At 42.7% G+C, this 19,014-nt stretch overlaps 1 protein-coding gene across 12 annotated transcripts in view; it reads right to left on the bottom strand.

Annotated features, from left to right (window-relative positions):
- Window positions 1-19,014, bottom strand: part of Setx (senataxin) — a 74,344-nt gene that overhangs the window by 26,277 nt on the left and 29,053 nt on the right. For all 12 annotated transcript variants that reach the window (XR_002396522.2, XM_021261828.2, XM_021261831.2 and 9 more), the window contains 5 exons: window positions 8,812-8,911; window positions 4,620-4,793; window positions 3,197-3,429; window positions 1,525-1,692; window positions 880-1,036 (listed from right to left, as the gene is read on the bottom strand). Coding sequence is in view for 11 of the 12 variants with exons in the window: in XM_021261828.2 (XP_021117487.2) it covers window positions 880-1,036; window positions 1,525-1,692; window positions 3,197-3,429; window positions 4,620-4,793; window positions 8,812-8,911 (832 nt within the window). In the remaining variant the exon portion in view is untranslated. The remainder of the gene's footprint in view (window positions 1-879; window positions 1,037-1,524; window positions 1,693-3,196; window positions 3,430-4,619; window positions 4,794-8,811; window positions 8,912-19,014) is intronic.

Raw genomic sequence — 19,014 nt, 5'->3', positions numbered from 1 at the left:
TGATGTGGGAAAGCAGTACAATATACAGCAGGAACAGTACCACCCAAAGTGAGTGCTATGAATGCGTGCTAAGTAAACGGGCACGGTTCCACATCTTCTCTCAGGTGCCTGGATCACCCGGTAATGCTTACCGCTACTGTGGGATTTCCACTGAACACAGCTGCTCCTACATCTCTGCACTCATCTAATAACCAGCTCACAGGGTCGGTCTGAGGTTTATCCACCCACAGTGAGCAGGCGATAGCTAAGCCAACGCCTAAAGTAAACCTCCTCTTTCATCAGCCTGCACCACCCCCGGCCCTTTAGTCACTGAGCCTCTGCGCTCGGTAAGTGCTGGGCAGCACTCAGGCCCGGGGAGACTGGGGACTGCAGTGACCAGACCACTCAGCCTGCTGAAGATAGGACCAGAGTCTTGCCCGCCACACCGAGCTGCCTGAGGCTCTCTTGGCCCACTCCTTTCTACTTATGGTCATCTCAGGCTTGAATCTTCTCCTTCGTCCTGTCACGCGGCTACTTCCCAACTGCTCTTGGACATCACTTCCTCCAAAAACCCTCCCTAGACTACCTCACAGCTCCTCTCTGGGAGGCGCGCCAAACACCCACGGTTTAGCCCCATCACAGAAGCTGTAATTCCATACCACCGCTGCCCGTTAACCATCCATTTTCTCACCACACTCTGTCACCCTGAAGGCTTCACTGTGGAAACTCAGTGTCTGGGACAGTGCCTGGCGCAGGACAAATGCACAGTAAAATACCCGCTATATCCATCAAAAGGTACGTAAGGGCCACAGCCCCAGGCTAAGACCGACTTCATTCAAAGCTGCCCAACACTCACTAAACATTGAAAACACAGATTAAAAACCCCAGTAAAGATCATACCCAAAGGATTCCTCTTGTCTTTACATTTTTCTTTGAATTCGATGATAATTTTTTTCATAAGTTCGTCAACAGCTGCATTGGAAGGAGCACACACAAGGACGCGGTTCTGTTTGATCTTGGCGTTGGAGTTTTCATCCAAGTGTCCCCCTCTCTGGTTCTACCAATTGCCGCGTGCCAAATACAAACACACAACAAAAATACTGATGAGCTCTACTATGTAGTTTCAATTAAAGGCTTTCTCTACTTCGATGTATGCCAGTAAGTTCCCGTAATACAGTTAAAAATCATTACTGTAAAAGCATCTACAGTTACACTGACACCAAAGTTATACTGTGCAGCATTTTGTCTCCCAGGTTCTGAGCCTTCCTTTGCCACCTATGGTACTTCCTTTAACCAGCACCCAGCCCAGGAATACACTCGAGGCAGCTTCCTGCACAGCTGCGACCTAACACGGCCGGAGACCACCATACCCTCCTGGCCCTGGGCCTGCTCCACACTAAATGGCGTCTTCCGGTCTTCTCACTTCCCACGCTTCGTTCTCTGGACCACTCCTCTCCCTGACACGGTTTCAGAAATAGGCAGGGAAGGCGCTCTAACACCTGCAGGCCAGCCACAGGGTCAAATGGAGTAGCCTGGGACACCCACCTCCATCAGTAAGCGGAAGAGGAGGCCAACAATAGTTTTTGATTTTCCAGTCCCAGGTGGTCCATGAATCAGGCAGATTTTGGCAACTGATGGCGAGTGTTTCACCATGGCATACGCAGTTTCTACTGCCTTTTTCTGCTCTTCATTGAAATCTTTTAAGTAGGCTATCTATATAAAGAGACATGTGTGAGAACAAGCCGGTTTTTCTGCAGTGACAATGAAAGACAATGAAAACCATCCGTTGGAATTTCATCCAAGGTGTGTTGCAAAGCTTAGGTTATGCCCAGGAAGACCTCAAAGTGACCTGTAAGAAGCATTTTCATTACCGGGAAGAAATCTACTTAGTGTCAGGAGGCAGGGATCACTGAGTTTGAGGGCAGCCTGGGCTACAAAGTGAGTTCAAGACCTGCCTGCACAATATAGTGAGATCCTGTCTCAAAACACAAAAAAACAAACAAAAAAAGAAAAAAAGCTATGTAGTTACTGATTATTAACTAGTATCTATAGTCTTCAGTCAACTTGCAAATACTACAACTATATTTTTGTAATTTCTACAAAGATGATCACAATGCATTTCACTTACTAACGTATACTTTTCTTCAGTTATTCTTTGTGGGTTTTTTCCTTTTAAAAAATTCTCTATTTAGACAGTAAAAATATTTCACAGTTTTTTCCTAACATGATGTGATTTGTGGAAAACCATGGTTTTCAGTCAATTTTACTTTCAAGCTACGTCACTAAACCTCTGAGTCTCAACTTCTGTCTATTAAATTTGTGATTCCTTAAAAGCTAAGATTTGACTGAGATAAAACAAAAACCCTGTAACACAGGAAGGGTTCAAAACTTTTAGTGTCCGTTTGTATTTCTGTGTCCACTTCCTGGAATTCATACACAGTTCTCATAGTGTAAAACACAAGTTCACACAAGACAACAGCTTCGTCTTCGCATCTGCAGCAATACCAGCCAATTCCACGCAGTCGCTCAAATGTAAAACTAACTCACGAAACCCAACATCCCTGCTCCTGAATTCCCATCACCTGGCAACACTGAAACGGGATGCTGACCTAATCTTTTTTTTTTTTTTTTTGGTACCGGGGATGGAACTTGGATCCTTGAGCTTGTGCAGCAGGCAGCGAAACCACTGAGCTAAATCCCTGGCCCTGCTGACCTAATCTTAATGGTATTCCCACCACACCGATGTGTCTTCAGCTCACTCGGGACCTTGCACTTACCAGGCAGGTGCCTGGCACCACTGAGCTACATCTCTGGCCCCATTCTGCTCTTTTTTGTTCATACATTTCCTTGAGGTAGGCTGACCAACTTGGTCACATAGTTTCCAATATTAAAGAAAATTAAAATCTAAATACAGGCCAGGCATGATGGAGCATGGCTATAATCCCAGCACTCAGGAGGCTGAGGCAAGAGGATTACCACAAGTTTGAGGCCTGCCTCAGCTACACAGTGAGTTCAAGGCCAACCTGAACTACACAGTGAGACCCTGTCTCTAGACAGATAAATAGATAGATACAATCTAACTACACTTCTGCACTTGTACTATGAACATGTGTGGTTGTCGACATTCTGTGGAGTATGTAGCATCTATAAATATGACACTTCAACATATGACATACAATTTTCTGACTTTCCTGGGTATTACATGGTCAGTACTCACAATTCTCTCAGATGTTGTAGTTAGTAAATCTTTGGTACAGAAATCCATGGGGTTTGGATTCAGAATAGCTCTGGCCAGCTGGTTCCGGCCACTCAATAGAGACATGGCTTTCAACTTCCTTTGTGTAGTCACCAGAGAACTGATTATAATGCATTTCATAAATTCATTTAAATTGGCTTGGAAATCATCTTGAGTCTGAATGGAAAGGGAGCACTCAGATTTTCCATTACACACTATTATCAAGAAGGAGAAAAGACAATTTCAGTTACCACTGAATAATGTTGTCGGTTAAGGTTATTCAGAATTAAGTATTTTGATCTTTTTTTGGTACCAGAGATCGAACTCGGGACCTTGCGCTTGTGAGGCAGGTGCCGGAACCACTGAGCTAAATCCTTGGCAGAATTATGTTATTTTGTATGGTATGTTATTTAAATAAATCACTCAATGAGTTTCCACTGAATGCTTCTTAAGAACCAGGCAATGTCCTTGTTCTCCACAGAACAGATTATTTTCTAGAGGAGGGAAGAGGGCACCAAATAAACACATCCGATGGTGTTAAGTGTTATGGGGAAAGGCGAGAAGGGGATGAGGCGGTACACAGGCTGGCCAGGGAAGGTCTTCCTGTTCAGACGACAGTGAGCGGAGACTGAGGTAAGACAAGAAGTCTTCACTAAGGCGTAGAGTGCTGCAGGCGGAGAACTACCAGCTACCAAGTGCCCAGGAAAAAAGATGTGTGAGGACTATTTTAGACTTGAGGAGGGGGCTAGTGTGGCTGAAAGGAAAAGTCAGGAGAAGAGGACCAGGAGATCCAGAGATTAAATCAGGCGATTATATTTTACAGAATTCTGCAGACCACGGTAATGTCTGGGAAACTTAGCAACCTAGTGAGACCCAGTCTCAAAAATTAAAAAAAAAATAAAAATAAAAAAGGGCTGGAGATAAGCTCCATGCAAAGGCCCTGGGTTCAATCCCCATTCCTAGGAAGAAGGAAAAAAAAAAGGCATAATAATTTTCAAATGGTTGGTGCAGTAATATACACAACAGCAGATGAAGGAATGTACCAGAAGAGGAGGTCATGACAAAAGAAAGCTTTTAAATCACATGGCCACAGCATAAATATGGGGTCTTAAGTCTAGAAAAACTAGAAAGGCATTCTGAACGGCATTACCAGATAACTGCTGGGTAAATGCGCAGCAAATATAAAGCTAGGTAAACAGCATTTACAGGAAAATGGGGAGCGGAGCTTATACAGTGGTACCTCAGTTCAGGGACTGAACTCGTTCCTCCGTTCTGGAGGAGGCTACTTTTGTGTTCGTCACCCATGCAGAGCTCAAAAACAAAAACAAAATTTTGCCAAACATTTGTCTGTGAAGCAAGGCACCGCTATATCCAATCAATTCCGTCAGCCTCAGTATCTACTTACTGCCTGACGTGCGGCGAAACCTGTGAATGTAACCACAGTGATATTCATGGAGATCCTGGATGTGATTTCTCTCTATATAATTTTTCTCTCCACTTAGTCTCTCAGGAAGCAAAAACACCAAATCATTTTCCTTCGGATGAAACTGTTTAGCCAGTTCACATTCCTCCAGATACACTGCGGAACAAGAAGTCAGCATTTACAGAACTCTAACAATGATTTTAAGTAAGATTAGTTTAAATTGTACTAAGTCCAAAAGCACAAGCCCTAGTACACTGTGTATACTTTAATCCAATAAAATAGTAATCCAAAAAAATTTTAAAATACTGACTACGACATTTTATAAAATTTCTCTTTAAACTGGCTACAAAGCCAAAACAGATAAAATCGTAATATTTAGAAGTAGCTAATACATTTTATTTCCCTGAGGTTTATTCTGGCTTTTAATCAATAGATTCTCTCACTGTTGCCCACTTTCAAAACCCTAGGAGAAAATTCAGAAACAGATACAAGTTCAGATCTGTTTAGAAACAAATACAGGTACTTGTAAGAACTGAGTTTGCTGATGGTATTTTAAATGAGGGGGAAGGACAGTTGTAAACTACATGGGACCTGGAAAACAGTGAGCACTGGAATCAAAAAGTTCAGTACCAACTGCTGAACTCACCAGTAATACACTGATTAAAACACAAAGTACTGACACAAGCGCAAGGACCCGAGTTCGATCCCCCGGTACCAAAAAAAAAACCCACGAAGTACTGGGACCAGGCAGACCAAAACACTAAATCAAAACAGTGGAATCATCTCAATAAATATGTGAAAGAACTATACTCTGAAAAGTATAAAACACGCCAACCAAGACAAACTCAAGATGGCCAGAGGTGGTGGCACAACCGACAATCCGAGCTACTTGGGAGGCTGAGGAAGAGGATCACATGGTTCACAGCCAGCAGGGGCAATTTAGTAAAGCCCTGGCTCAGAGTAACATAATGGGCTGGAAATAGTTCGTTGGCAGCATGCTTGTCCAGCATGCGTGAGGCCCTGGGTTCAGTCCCCAGCACCATACTGAAAAAGAAAAAAACTAAAGACAGTCTAAAGAAATGATGAGAGATATGTGAATGAAAGACCTGAGACATAAAGACTTGAAGTGCCATTCTCCCCAAATAAATCCTTAATTCTAAAGCAATCCTGTCAAATCACAGGAAGCATTTTTATAGAAATTTACAAACTGATTTTAAAATTCATATAACAGAGCAAAGAACTTTTTCTTTAAAAAAACTGCTGATGCCAAACACCTCTGAGGAGCCTAGAATTTTGGTTTCTGCTAGCCACAGGGCATCTGGGCACTGAGTCTCTAACGAGCACTTGCAGCAGATGACATCTCACCCGTGGCTGATGAGAGAACTGGGCACACCAAGAACCTGGGGACTGGTTCTTCTAACCTCCGCCCGATGTGCCTTTTCCTGCTGCTGACTTTGCTCTGTCTTTCACAACTCTAAGTCACAGCTGTCTGGATATGCGGGATCCTATGAGTCTTCTTAGTGATCATCAAGAGTGGGGGCAGGTGACGTGAGGGACCCTCCCGCCAGAGCTGGGGTGAGAAGTGGGATTTGCTAGAACACTCCTGAGTCACTAAAGACAATGTTAGGGAAAGAAAAGATTCAAGTGTGGAGAATGAAGCATTTGGCTGGTGCCTGGGTGGACTAGCAAGTCATGTAGGGTGCGGTGTGAACAGCAGCTGAGATGTCTGTGTTAGAAAAGGTAAAAGATACCTATGGGATTTTTTTTCGGTTTTGTTATCTTTCAAATGCAAAATGAATCCAGGGTTTCTGCACTGAGCTACATTCCCAGGCCTTTTTAAAATATTTAAGACAGGGTCTCACTAAATCACTAAGTTGCCCAGGTTGGGCTCGAACTTGTGATCCTCCTGTCTCAGGCTCCTAGAGGGCTGGGATTACAGAAGGGCACTACCACACCAGGCTTCCCTGTCAAGTTAAAAGTAGATCCAACTCCACAAGAGCTAATTAGCTGGACACACTTGCCTCCCTCCACCTGAATTTGGCCATGCTGGCTGAAGTGAGGGGAGAAAAGCATAGCTCAGGGCCAGGGATTTAGCTCAGTGGTTCCACCACCTGCCTTCCAAGAGCAAGGTCCCAAGTTCAATCCCTGGTACCAAAAAAAAAAAAAAAGAAGAAAAGCACAGCCAGGTAATACCTTGGGTTTTGTTTTCTCCTACGGGGGGGGGGGGGGGGGTAGGTAAAGGCCTAAAGTTTCAGAAAGGTACCTTTGGGTGGCACAAATCGGTAGAGAGAAATTGATTTTTTTTTTTTTGGTACTGGGGATCGAACTCAGGACCTTGCGAAAACGGCAGAAATTTACACAGTTCTCTCTTCCAAGTGGGAGGGAAAACTTTAGATCAGACCCCAGGGCTCAAGTAAAGTTTTAGCCAAATCAGAGGCAAGAAGGGAGAAAAAGCCGCCCCACCAAGAGTTGCTCCAGTAGTCTCCCTGTCCCAGCCCTCTGCATCCCAGCTGGATCTCCCCAATTGCAGAGCAATCCTGTGAGTGTGGGTTCACTACTAAGGGTATGAATAAAACTGCAAAGAGGGATAAAGCACCTCCCTGTGTGTGGCAGGGAAGGGGAACATGTTTCAATGGCTTTAGGTTCTGTGGTTATTAGAACTCGATATATAATAAAGTAACAAAAATAAATATGTAGTTTTGAATACATGAAGACTAAAATTATCTATGCCTCAAAAATGGCAACAAATAATGAAACCAAAAAAAAAAGGTCTGCAGCAACACTTACAAATTAAGAAAAGAAAAAACATCTACCTGAAAAAAGTGAAAAGCCATGAAGAGGCAAAAATATTCCCACAACTTCAAGAACAGAAATAACCTGTAAACACTTGGTAACAAAAACCACCACTGTAAATGATATACATGCTTACATATAACTGGGGGAAAAAGTCTAAATTAGCTCATGAGACAAATGCACATCCTTATATCCTAATGACTGGAGTGAAAACAGTATTCCTTCTGGCTGGGACAAGCAATACAAATCAAAAGTTTTCAAATGTACATATGGCTTTAACTAGCAAAGGGACTTATTCAGAGTATTTATAATACTGAAAACTAAATGCTTTTCAAGTCTGACTAGAGATGACCGGTTAAATGAACTATGGAACATGCTTATAATGAAGTAACTATAACTATTAAATATACTGTTACTGAATAACATTGAAGGTAAAATACATTAAATGAAAATAAAATAAGTAGAATATAAGCTTCATAAAGGCAAAAATTTCTTCACAGCTACATATCCTTCTTCTGGCATCACCCACTGTCAGGCCAATAAAGTCATCAAATATTTGCGAATGGCTGATGAAAAATGTCACAAAGTAAAATAAATCCAACGCACACACACTCTCTCCCAAGAGTAAGTATACAGCCTAGCAGTCACAGACGTACCAATCTTAATGGAATTATCTCTGAATGGTGAAAATTGTGGGCAATTATCGAGCTAGTCTATAATCAACACACTGTAGTTTTCTCCCCAGATATTCTCATTTGCTCACTGCTCTCTTAAATGGACCTACAAGGCTGGATGGATTGCCATGGAGGAGGTAAAAAGAGGACTTATGCCTTTTAATTGAAAGAGTTTGAATGTCTGATTTCTTGTTTTGCTTTTCTTTTTTTTTTGGTACCGGAGATCGAACTCCGGACCTTGCGCTTGCAAGGCAGGCGGCGGCACCACTGAGCTACATCCTGGTGATTTCTTTATAACTAATACACAAAGTGCTATGCGGTTCAGACAAGGCCACAGATGTCAGAAAGACTGGGGAAGGGTCTAGAGATTGCTGCGCAACCCCTCAAGCCCTTCACCAACCTCCCTGCCAGCCCCAGCTCCCACTGACACTTCAGCCTATGGGATTCTAATTGCAGAGTAGAGAAACGTGAATTCTATATGCACAATTGTCCCAATAGGCGCTATGTCTCAAGGTCTGGGAATGCAACTGAGCGCTACAGCACTTGTTGACGAGTATTGTGCAAGGACCTGGGTTCAATGTCCAGTACTGCAAAAACAAAACCAACCTCTGTCTTAGAAAATTCAATGACTGATGATGTCTCCTCTTAAGCAGAAATCTCCAATTATTCTATCACATATTCCAAGGTATATGTAAGAAAGACCTTACCTACAAATTCCCAGGTTTTTTTATAATCAGTCGGAAATTTTCGTAAATGCAACTCATAGAAATTCTTTTTATTTGGAGAGCTGATCCATTCCTGAGCCACCTATATAAGGGAAAAAAGCAAACTGAGAAAGCAAAAGCATTCTGGAAAGTCACATTGAACAGTAAAACTTCCAAAGTAAGCAACAGTAAAATCCAAGAACCTAGGCCGGGGATTTAGCTCAGAGGCACCTCACCTGCCTCACAAGTACAAGGTCCTGAGTTCGATTCCTGATACAACCAAAAAAAAAAAAATCCAAGAACCTAGAATCCCATGTGACAATCCAAAAAGTAATTTGTGGCAGTTTACTAAAATAGTCTAAAACTTGCCGGGGGATTTAGCTCAGTGGTTTCGCCGCCTGCTGCGCAAGCACAAGGACCCAAGTTCGATCCCCGGTACCAAAAAAAACCCCAAAAAAACCTACTTGTAAAATAGTCTAAAACTGCCCTTTCCAATTCAGTAGTTGCTAGCTTACTGAGGTTAAAGTTAATTAAAACCCTAAAACTTAAGAACTGTACCCCCAGTTACCTAGCTCCACTGCCCATGCCCGCTGCCCGCTGCCCCTGCGGTCACTGCACTGTTGGCAGCAGGCAGGATGCTCCTTTCAACCACAGCACCTTCTGCTCCATGGGGCTGCCGAGTCCTGCATGCCTCTGCGACTTCTCCCCAGCAGGCCTCCGGAACCATCTCCCCATTTGGCAAAGCTCCAGAGTCAGAAGTCCCCTTGAGCATCTTCCCAGAAACAGAGGGACACCCCAACCCCAAACTTACACAGGACACTTCTAGCACAAATCAAGTCACTTCATGCTCCAGTTTTTTTGTTGTTTTTTTTTTGGTACCGGGAATCGAACTCTGGACCTTGTGCTTGCGAGGCAGGCGACAGCACCACTGAGCTAAATCCCCAGCCCAATGCTCCAGCTTTTAAAACAAGCTATTTTAGGCCTTACGAACGGTTTTACCAAACTATAACATTTTAGCCATTTAAGTATTCAAATCTATAATTGGGGGGTTGGGGATTTAGCTCAGTGGTTTTGCCGTCTGCTGCACAAGCGCAAGGACCCAAGTTAAATCCCCGGTACCAAAAAAAAAAAAAAATATATATATATATATATATATATATATATAAACACACATATACATATATATACACATACATATATATACACATATATATATACATATATACATATATATATACATATATATATACATATACACACACACACACACACACACATAATTGGCCTTGGTTCCTCTAATGTATCACCAAAGACTACTGGTGTTAAGCTGCCTTTGCCCTAAAATAAACCAAGACTCCACAAACGTTATGCTATGGACAGGAGGTGGGAGAAAAAACATTACATTTATACAATTTGCTCAGGACAGATTTTGATCCATGAAAGTTACTGCCAGTTTTTGTATCACTCAATTGCACATCCAGAGTACACTGCAGTACAATAGTGACAGGATTACCTTCAAGCATGCTTCTAAATTGGGTGTGGTGGCACATGCCTGTAATCCCAGCACTCTGGGAGGCTGAGTGGGGAGGGCTGAAAGTTCAAGCCCAGCCTGGATGACTTCAGTGACTTAGCGAGACCCTGTCTCAAAATTAAAAATAAAAAAGGGCTGGGGGGGCAGGGATCTAGCTCAGTGGTTCCGCCGCCTGCTGCGCAAGCACAAGGACCCAAGTTTGATCCCCCATACCAAAAAAAAGGGGGGGGGGGTTGGGGAAGTAGCTCAGTGTGAAGGCTCCGGGTTCAATCCCTAGTAGCTTTGGGGTTGGGGGAGCATTCTATGTCCACAGCACAGCAGTATTCACAATCATCAAAACCTAGAAACATTAAACAAATGAGGTTTGTCCCTTTGGACAGTCACTTGAGTGGTACAGTAGAGTCTCATGTGACAATAAAAAGCCACGAAATAGCAACACAGGCTACCATATAGATGAACCCTCAGAATCATAGTAACTGAAAGGAGCCAGATGCAAGAGACCTTGCACTGGACAGATCTACACATATGGCATGTTCAGAAAGGCAAATCTGTATTAGAGACATCATGGAGATTAGTATTCGCTGGAGGCTGGTGGTAGGAATGGAGTGTGACTGCAAATGGCACAAAGGATTGTTCCAGTACTAGGGAAATGTTCTACAAATGGATAGTGGTCATGGTTGCACAACTCCAAGTTTACTAAAAACAATTCAACTGTACACCTTGAAAGGGTGTATTTTATAGCATAGTATTTCCCAGTAAAACTACACAAATGCATCCCGCTGTGTACCACAAGAGGAAAAAGGAAAAAGGCACATCACCTTAGAGAACAGGACATCTGAGACTGCCTAGATGATCCTGGATAGCTCCCGTGTTGCAGGAAGGAGGGAGAAAGAGATGAGGCCAGGGATGAAGATCTCTACTGTCAGTCATGATGAACCAGCGACCCCTCCACTTCTGGAGCGGTCACAGAGACCCAGCGGGCCAGAATTCCTAACGAACACACTCAACATACTAATTCACTGGCCTGTATACTTGATGCAATGGCTTTATGTTTCATAGGCCATTTGGGTCTAGAAAATTAAAAACTCATAAATAGCAGGAGCTAATCTTTTTCACACGAAATAATAGTTAAAAGTAAAACAAGTAAGTGAATGTGCTCTCTCAGAACACATTAGTTACTACTAATCCTATTAGGGTTAGAGAAATTCACTAGGTTAAGAGGATGAAAAATCAAGCAAATAGTTAGAAAACAAGTTCCCCGAATATAAGAACATTTAGAATATATGTATATAACCTAAAATACTATATAATACATATCAGATATATATATGAATATAAGAACTGAAACTGACATTCATTCAGTGGCTTTTCAAATATTAAAGCACAGCAATAATGCTACAACCATCTTACAAAACACTGTAACTAAAAAATAATACAGGTTTCTTTTCTTCCCATTCTGGGAAAAAAACATCTAGTGAAGCCTCATCTTCCAATGAAGCATGAATTTTCTTTTTTCCCAGTAACTATGAAAAATGGATTATTCTACAAAACAATGTTCCTTAATAACTTGTTAATTTAACATTTTTCAGGTCAACTATTTTAATATTATGGTCTGATAAAAATATTTCACATTACTCAATGCACTTGTTTTTTGGGAGTTTTTTTGGGTACCAGGGATCAAACTCCGGACCTTGCACTTGCAAGGCAGGCGGCAGAACCACTGAGCTAAATTCCCAGCCCTCAATGCACTTGTTATACCGATATAGTTGTGTTACCAAGAAAATTCTCTAAAGAAAACAAATGGCATTGAAAACCCAGCTGTAGCCACGTACAGTGGCACATGCCTGTAACCTAGCTGTTCAGGAGGCAGCCAGGAGGATCCAAGTTCAAGGTCAGCCTGGGCAATTTGGTTGGGCCCTACCTCAAAAAGAAAAACAAAAGGGCTGGGGATGTAGCTGAGAGGTAGAGCACATGCCTAGCATATTCAAGGCCCTGGACTCAACTCTTAATATAGCAAAATAACAGCTGTTTCACTAGGGCAAAGGGATTCCTGCAGCTCTGGCTGAGTTCACAATAACCAAGGCTGTCCTTACCTTGTATGAAACAAAAACAAACAAAAACCCCAAAAAAGGGACAAAGGAATTGGCATTCAACCCATGTCCTGCCCTCCCTTCATCATGTTTCAGCAAAGTCACTGATGTGGGTTCTGGATCTTCTTCTTTGAACTCCTAGAGCTTATTTCCCTAGGTCAATTTCTTCCTATCACACCCATCAACCTCACACACACACACCTGTCCTAACCTCCCAGTAACCACACAGCTGCTGCTCCTTTCGTCCTGTGCAGGTCCACTCACTTCTTTTACACCTGGCTCTGGCTTGCTCATGACTGCCCCAAGTCTGTCCTCCACTAAGCTTAACAACTCCTTACTGTTATTTCCCCTCCCCTTAGATCTCAGGGAAAGCTGCTCCACATCTCAGTCCAGGCAAGGCCCTGCACCATCACTGCATCTACCTTAGGCGCTGGTAGTCTACTGTGTTTAGTAGCATCACTGAAAGATCCAATGCCATGGCTGTGTGATTTATATAAAACAGTACTGTACTATAAATCAGCTTTTTTTCCCAATCAACATATTTTTAAGAGTCTTTAGGTACTGCCTGATGCATAGTACGTGCTCCCTAGAAAGGAAGCACTGCATTTTAACTCCTCCCCTCTCTGCTGGCTCCAACTCCATAAACCCATAAACCTAACCCTACACAGACAAATCCCCATGGATGGCCATGTGTACATGCTCTCCTGTTGAGCACCCCCAGGGGTAAATCTGAGACCACTGGGTCACGGAGGACCACCCACTGTGGCTCTCCAACGTCACTGTTTGGTAACACTGCACGTACTTACGACCACTCAGGTTTTCCCTCCTCCAAACTGGCTATTTGTTGTCCATCTACTGACTTCTCTATACTTTTTGTCGATTTACAAAAGTTCTTTATGTATCTTAAGTTATTAGTATCTCGCAAATCTTTGACTATTTTAACTTTCTTCTTCCTATTTTTTTTTTTTTTAAGACAGGGTCTCTCTATGTATGTAGTTCAGGCTGGGCTTGAGCTGACTACGTAGCCCAGGCTGGTCTTGAACTCACGGTGATCCTCCTGCCTCAGCCTTCCCAGTGCTGGGATTACAGGCATGGGCCAGCATGCTCGGCTGAAAAAAAAAAACCTTTAACTTTGACAGAATACAATAAACCCATTACCATCTCATGTTGTGGTTCACGCTTTTTGGGTTTTTATTATGAGCTTAAGTTTTTTGTCTTTTTTTTTTTTTTTGGTACTGGGAATTAAACTCAGGGCCTTGTGCTTGCCAGGCAGGCGCCATATCACTGAGCTACATCCCCAACCCTAGCAGCTTAACTCTAACATGAGTTTTCTAGTATCTTCTATTAGCAGAAAGTTTCACACTTCAAACATACAGCAGTCCCCTTTTGCCTGTGGGTTTCACCCCCCAAGACTCTCAATGGATGCTGAAACAGCTGACAGATAGTACTGAACCCTAAGTACAACCCCAGCACAACTACCTTTTCACTTACAGGAAGCCACTCGTGGCTTCTCAGCATATCCAAACTGCCAGGATCACCATTCTTGCACTTTGGGGCATTCTTAAGTAAACTAAGGGCTACCTGAACACAGTCACTCCAGTACTGAACAGTCGTGCAGCTGGGTGGCATATACTGCACGGATATGCTGGACAGAGGGATGATTCACATCCTGGACTGGATTTGTGCTACTCAGAATGGCCACAATTAAAACTCACAAAATGCTAATTTCTTAGATATTCCCATTTAACATTTTTTGGACCACAGTTGTGAAACCATGGATAAAGGAGGGCCACTGTTGGTCCTTAAATAAAACATAAGGGGTGTAAAGTACAGATCTAGCCTAATTTTTTTTTTAAGGGAGAAGTCCAGTTTTCTCAGTACCTCTTTGACACCCTTTCCCCACTGACTTGTGGGGTCCTATTTAGCCCATATTAGGCTGCCAGACACACAGAGTTCAGCCTCAGGAGCCACAGGTCCCCACTCCATTTCACTGGGTTGTCTTCCTGGGCCACTCTATTTGTCTACTAAGACTCTGAAATATCTCTATATTAGACAAGGCAAGTTTGTCTACTATTCCAATAATGATGTTCTTTTCCATTTTACTTTTCCTTACAAATTTTAAAGTAACTTTATTAGCCTCAATACACTTTTGCTTGAATTTTAGCCTGAACTACATAAAATTTTTGGTTCATCTTTACAATGTGAAGTTTTCCCATCCATGAACATGGCACCTCTCTTCATTTTGAATAAAAGACTAAATATCCTCCACTATAGCTCTTAAAATACAGTCTTAAAATGTTCTCTATCAAGGTCTCTTGTTTTTATTATTAGGCTAATTCCTGCAGTTTTGGTTACCATCATAAACATTTTCTTTCATATTTTCAGCCGGGTAGAGCAGCTCTATATGAACATTTTGTACCTCAATCATCTACTCAAATATTGATTCTACTGGGGTTTCAATTTATTACCTGTTTATTTTTTTGAGATCCCCAATACATATAAATTAAGCCTCCTCTATCCACCCTATTGCTTTTTCTGTTTTCCACTCCTTTCTTTATACCTTACAGGAGATTTATTTCATCTGCCAGTCTAGCTTTCTCACTTTTTCCCCACTGTACCTACACACCATTCATTCTACTTACGAGCTCTTTACTTTAACTAGTACGTCTTCCATCCCCACTATCTCCTATTCACTGTTCTTTATGTTTTTCCTTCCTGCTTCAAGTTTCCAACGTTCTCTCCTCTCTTTGGAAATATTTAATATGCTTATGATTCCAGTCTTATTCTCACTGAACCACTAATTCTGCCTATCTGTTCTATGCAGTTCAGTTTGTTACTTCTCTTTTGTAGACTACAGAGCACAGGGGGATTCAAATTGGAATGAGCTGTACAGGGAGCCTGGGGAACGAAAGGCTAACTCCTGGCACCGCCTGGATTTGTGCCTCTGCTGATGAGTGGAGGAGGGAGAGAGGGGGCTATACCTCAGGGAGTAAGCACTGCAGTATCACAATCGCTGCATGCACAGGGACTCACCTGTCCAAACCCTGACCCCTTAGCTGTCATAATCCAGCCCTGGGGGATGAGGGAATGAGGAGACTAAGTGGACACTCCAGAGCCAAGGACTACAACTACTCCTCAGAGGAGTTGGGTACAGCGTCCCTTGCTGGCCTGCACCACAAGAAAATATCAGAATTGTGTTGTGGCCCAGAGTAATGAAAAGACGAAAAAAAGGATAATGCAAAAAATTCCTTTCCATCCCAACGCCCATCTGTGAAATTCTAGTTTGGTCTGCTTATTCCTTCCCACACTGAGAATCCAATCAGGTCCTAAGGCTCCCCAGGGCCTTCTCCTAACACCTGTTAGCGTGACATACTCAGCCACGCCCTTAGCTTTGGCAATGTCACTTCCAGAAGAGAGTAAAGAGAACTATGATCTAACCGGACGCCTAAGCCCCAAATCCAAGAATCACCCTTTCTCCTCCCACATACCCATTCGATTACCAAGTCATTTTTCCAAAATCTACCCTCAATATATTCATCCCTCTCCATCCACAGCTACCACCCAAAAGTAAGCCACATCACCTTCCTCCTGGACCACTAACAGCCCTCTGGCCAGTCTGCTGCAAATATGCTTCCTTTCTGCACTTCATGCTCCACAAGCAACAAAGGATGACATGTAGAAACCATACTCTGGTAGGTACTGCTGCTCCCCGAGGCCAAACACTGGCCACCTGAAACTTCCAAAACCTCGACGAATGAAAATGAAATCCCATGGGCTGGGGAAGTAGCTCAGTGGCACTGCACTGGCGAAGCCCAACCGACCTCCATTGCTGCTTGACAAAGTTCCAGCTGGGGGAAAGAAAGGGGGGAACACATCGTACCCTCATGTTTTATTTTTTCTTGCCATAATGTTTATAATTGTTACTCTGATCACAGGAGGCATTGTGTTTGTGACTAACAACAAACTCTCCATGAGACAAATTGGCAATGATGTATTGAAATCTGATCTGGCTCACAAGTCCCAAATTCCAGTTTCTCTTAGTTCTATTGCCACATCCACTCCTAAAGAAACCTCTCCTAAAACCCCCTCTGTTCCCCACTACTATAACTCCCCCTCTTATTGCTGACATTCTTTTTACTAAAGGGGTCTTATGAAGAGATTGAAAGGACAGACTTTAGATGTAAGAAATAGTGGAAAATGAGAAAAAGAAAGAAAGTTAAGACAGGTAAATGCATTAAGGAGGCAAGTTACTCAATATTTCTCAAAGTGCTGTAAATATCTCCTGCTCATGGACTATGAACCCAAATGACATTTAGTTAAGACGAATAGAGGTATAGAAAAATAGAGAGCTAATAGCAAACTATATTAACCATCGTGCAGTTTCTCAAGGGCCAGCTGGTGACCACAAGTTTGACACTTAGTTGATTCAATCTTGCTTGTACCCCCGCTGATATAAAGATTTTGATTAAGTTACTTTCTGTTCTGTTTAGGTGTGGGTAAATATGGGGACAATTGTAATTTTTAAATATGTATTCGTGATGTTCAATGAAATGAAACAGCTTAGAGGAATTGTACTTTAACAAAAAATAACCTTTACTTCAATAGAAATTGCTAAGGCAGCTTAAAATGTAAACGTGTTCCGCCCAATGCCTCCCAGCTATTGCTTAAAGATATAAAAATAAATCAGGCCCTGAGACTTCTCAGAGGGAACCTGAACATTGCTTGTGAAGGTTCTTTTCTCATTGCCGGCCCAGGACATCTCCCCTTCCTACCCTGCATCGACATCGACCGCAGCTGGTCTGCGGCACCGCACCTGCCTGGCAAGTGCAAGGTCCTGAGTTCGATCATCAGTACCACAAAAAAAGAGAAGAAAATGAAATCCCAATGTGCAACTTATAAGGCTGTACACCACCTGGCTCCTGACTGTCTGCAATCTCAATTTACTTCGCTTTCTCCCTCAGCTTCACTCGAGCCATACCCCTTGACCCTTGCCTCACACTCACACACTGTAGCTCTCATCCCAGTGCTGCACAAAACTCTTCTGGCTCTCAACCAGTTCCCAAGACCACCTTCCCCATGTCACCTACCGTATCATGGCAGCCTGTTTTGCTTCCTTCACAAAACTAATCGCACTCTGATACCAGGCAAAGTAATGGAGCACTCTCCCTAACGAAGGGCTCGGCCCTGAGAGTCACAGTTGGTGTCCCCTCCTGCCTGCTGCCATCCACACCGCACCCACGCAGAGGCAACACAGACTGCAGGCAGAGATAGCAAATCTAAGTCTGAAGATTAAAATGCAGGTCACAACTGACTACAAAAATTTGCCCCCTGCCAGAGTGTACATTTATGTTTATCTTTAAATGCAAGGATTAAAAAACAAGTATTTCTTCTACCAGCCATGTTAGTATACAAACCCTTTTTTTTTGAGACAGGGTCTCACTATGTACCCAGACTGGGTACTCAAACTCACAGTGATCCTCCTGCTCAGCAAGTCCTGGGATTATACGAGTGCGCCACCATGCCTGGCACAAGACTCATTCCCGAAAGTCTACTTTGTTCCTGTCTTTTCTGTTGAAGGATAATTCTACATAATGTCATTCCACTTTCAGTAAGACACATCACCTGGACAACCAAACACCACAATTCAGATCCTAAGAATATCAACCAATCTTTTTTTGTAAAAAGAGTCTGTATTTGGTACAGCATTCCACTAACAAAGTGAAAGTGAAATTACATCCAACACATCAGAATGGCATTGATGGCCCTTGGTCTCATACTGCAGTTGATGCTATTAGTGGCTGATTAAAAAGACTAAACATTAAAATTAATAAAAATTTACATTAAGGTATTTTGGCACCACTTATAATTGTTAAACTACAAATGCTGAAACAATAACGTTTAGATAAGTATTTTGGGGTTTTTTGTTTTGTTTTGTACCGGAGATAGAACTCAGGACCTTGCGCTTGCGAGGCAGGTGGCAGAACCACTGAGCTAAATCCCCGGCCCTGAAACAATAACGTTTAAACTGTATGGTTTAAAAAAATAAAAAGGGGGGCCAGGGATTTAGCTCAGTGGGACTGTGCCTGCCTTGCAAGCCCAAGGTCCTGAGTTCAATCCCAGATACCACAAAAAAAAAAGTTATTTCTAGAAGGATGACTAAAAGCACACTGCACTGAAAATCCAAGAATTAAGAAAATATTTATGTAACTAAATGCTGGGACCCCTTCCGTTCACCTCCAACCGCATCCTACCCATCTCCCAACACTCAGCTGGAGAAAATGTTTTAAGATTCTTTGGGAAATCTGACCTAAGAGAGAAAGAAAGAAAAAGAGAAAGAGGAAGAGAAAGAGGCTGAGATACTGATGGAAGAGTGGGGATGGGCTTCCTAATGAAGCACCAAAGGCCAGCAAGCCTATCCTTATGCTCAGAGCTTCTGATGTTTTAAGCTGCAGCTAAGCACAGACCTTAACATATACACTGAACTAAGGTGGGGAGACCATGCTAAGGGACCCTTCAGACCATATCTTCTTTCTACAGTACCATCATATAGGGATCATTCTGGTGAAAATACTGCTTCACCTGTTG

The sequence above is a fragment of the Heterocephalus glaber genome, unplaced genomic scaffold, assembly GCF_053883595.1.
Source record: "Heterocephalus glaber isolate CG9 unplaced genomic scaffold, H.glaber_assembly_v1.0 deba00001479, whole genome shotgun sequence".
NCBI classification, from domain to species: Eukaryota; Metazoa; Chordata; class Mammalia; order Rodentia; family Bathyergidae; genus Heterocephalus; species Heterocephalus glaber.
This window is presented reverse-complemented; position numbering and strand designations above follow the sequence as displayed.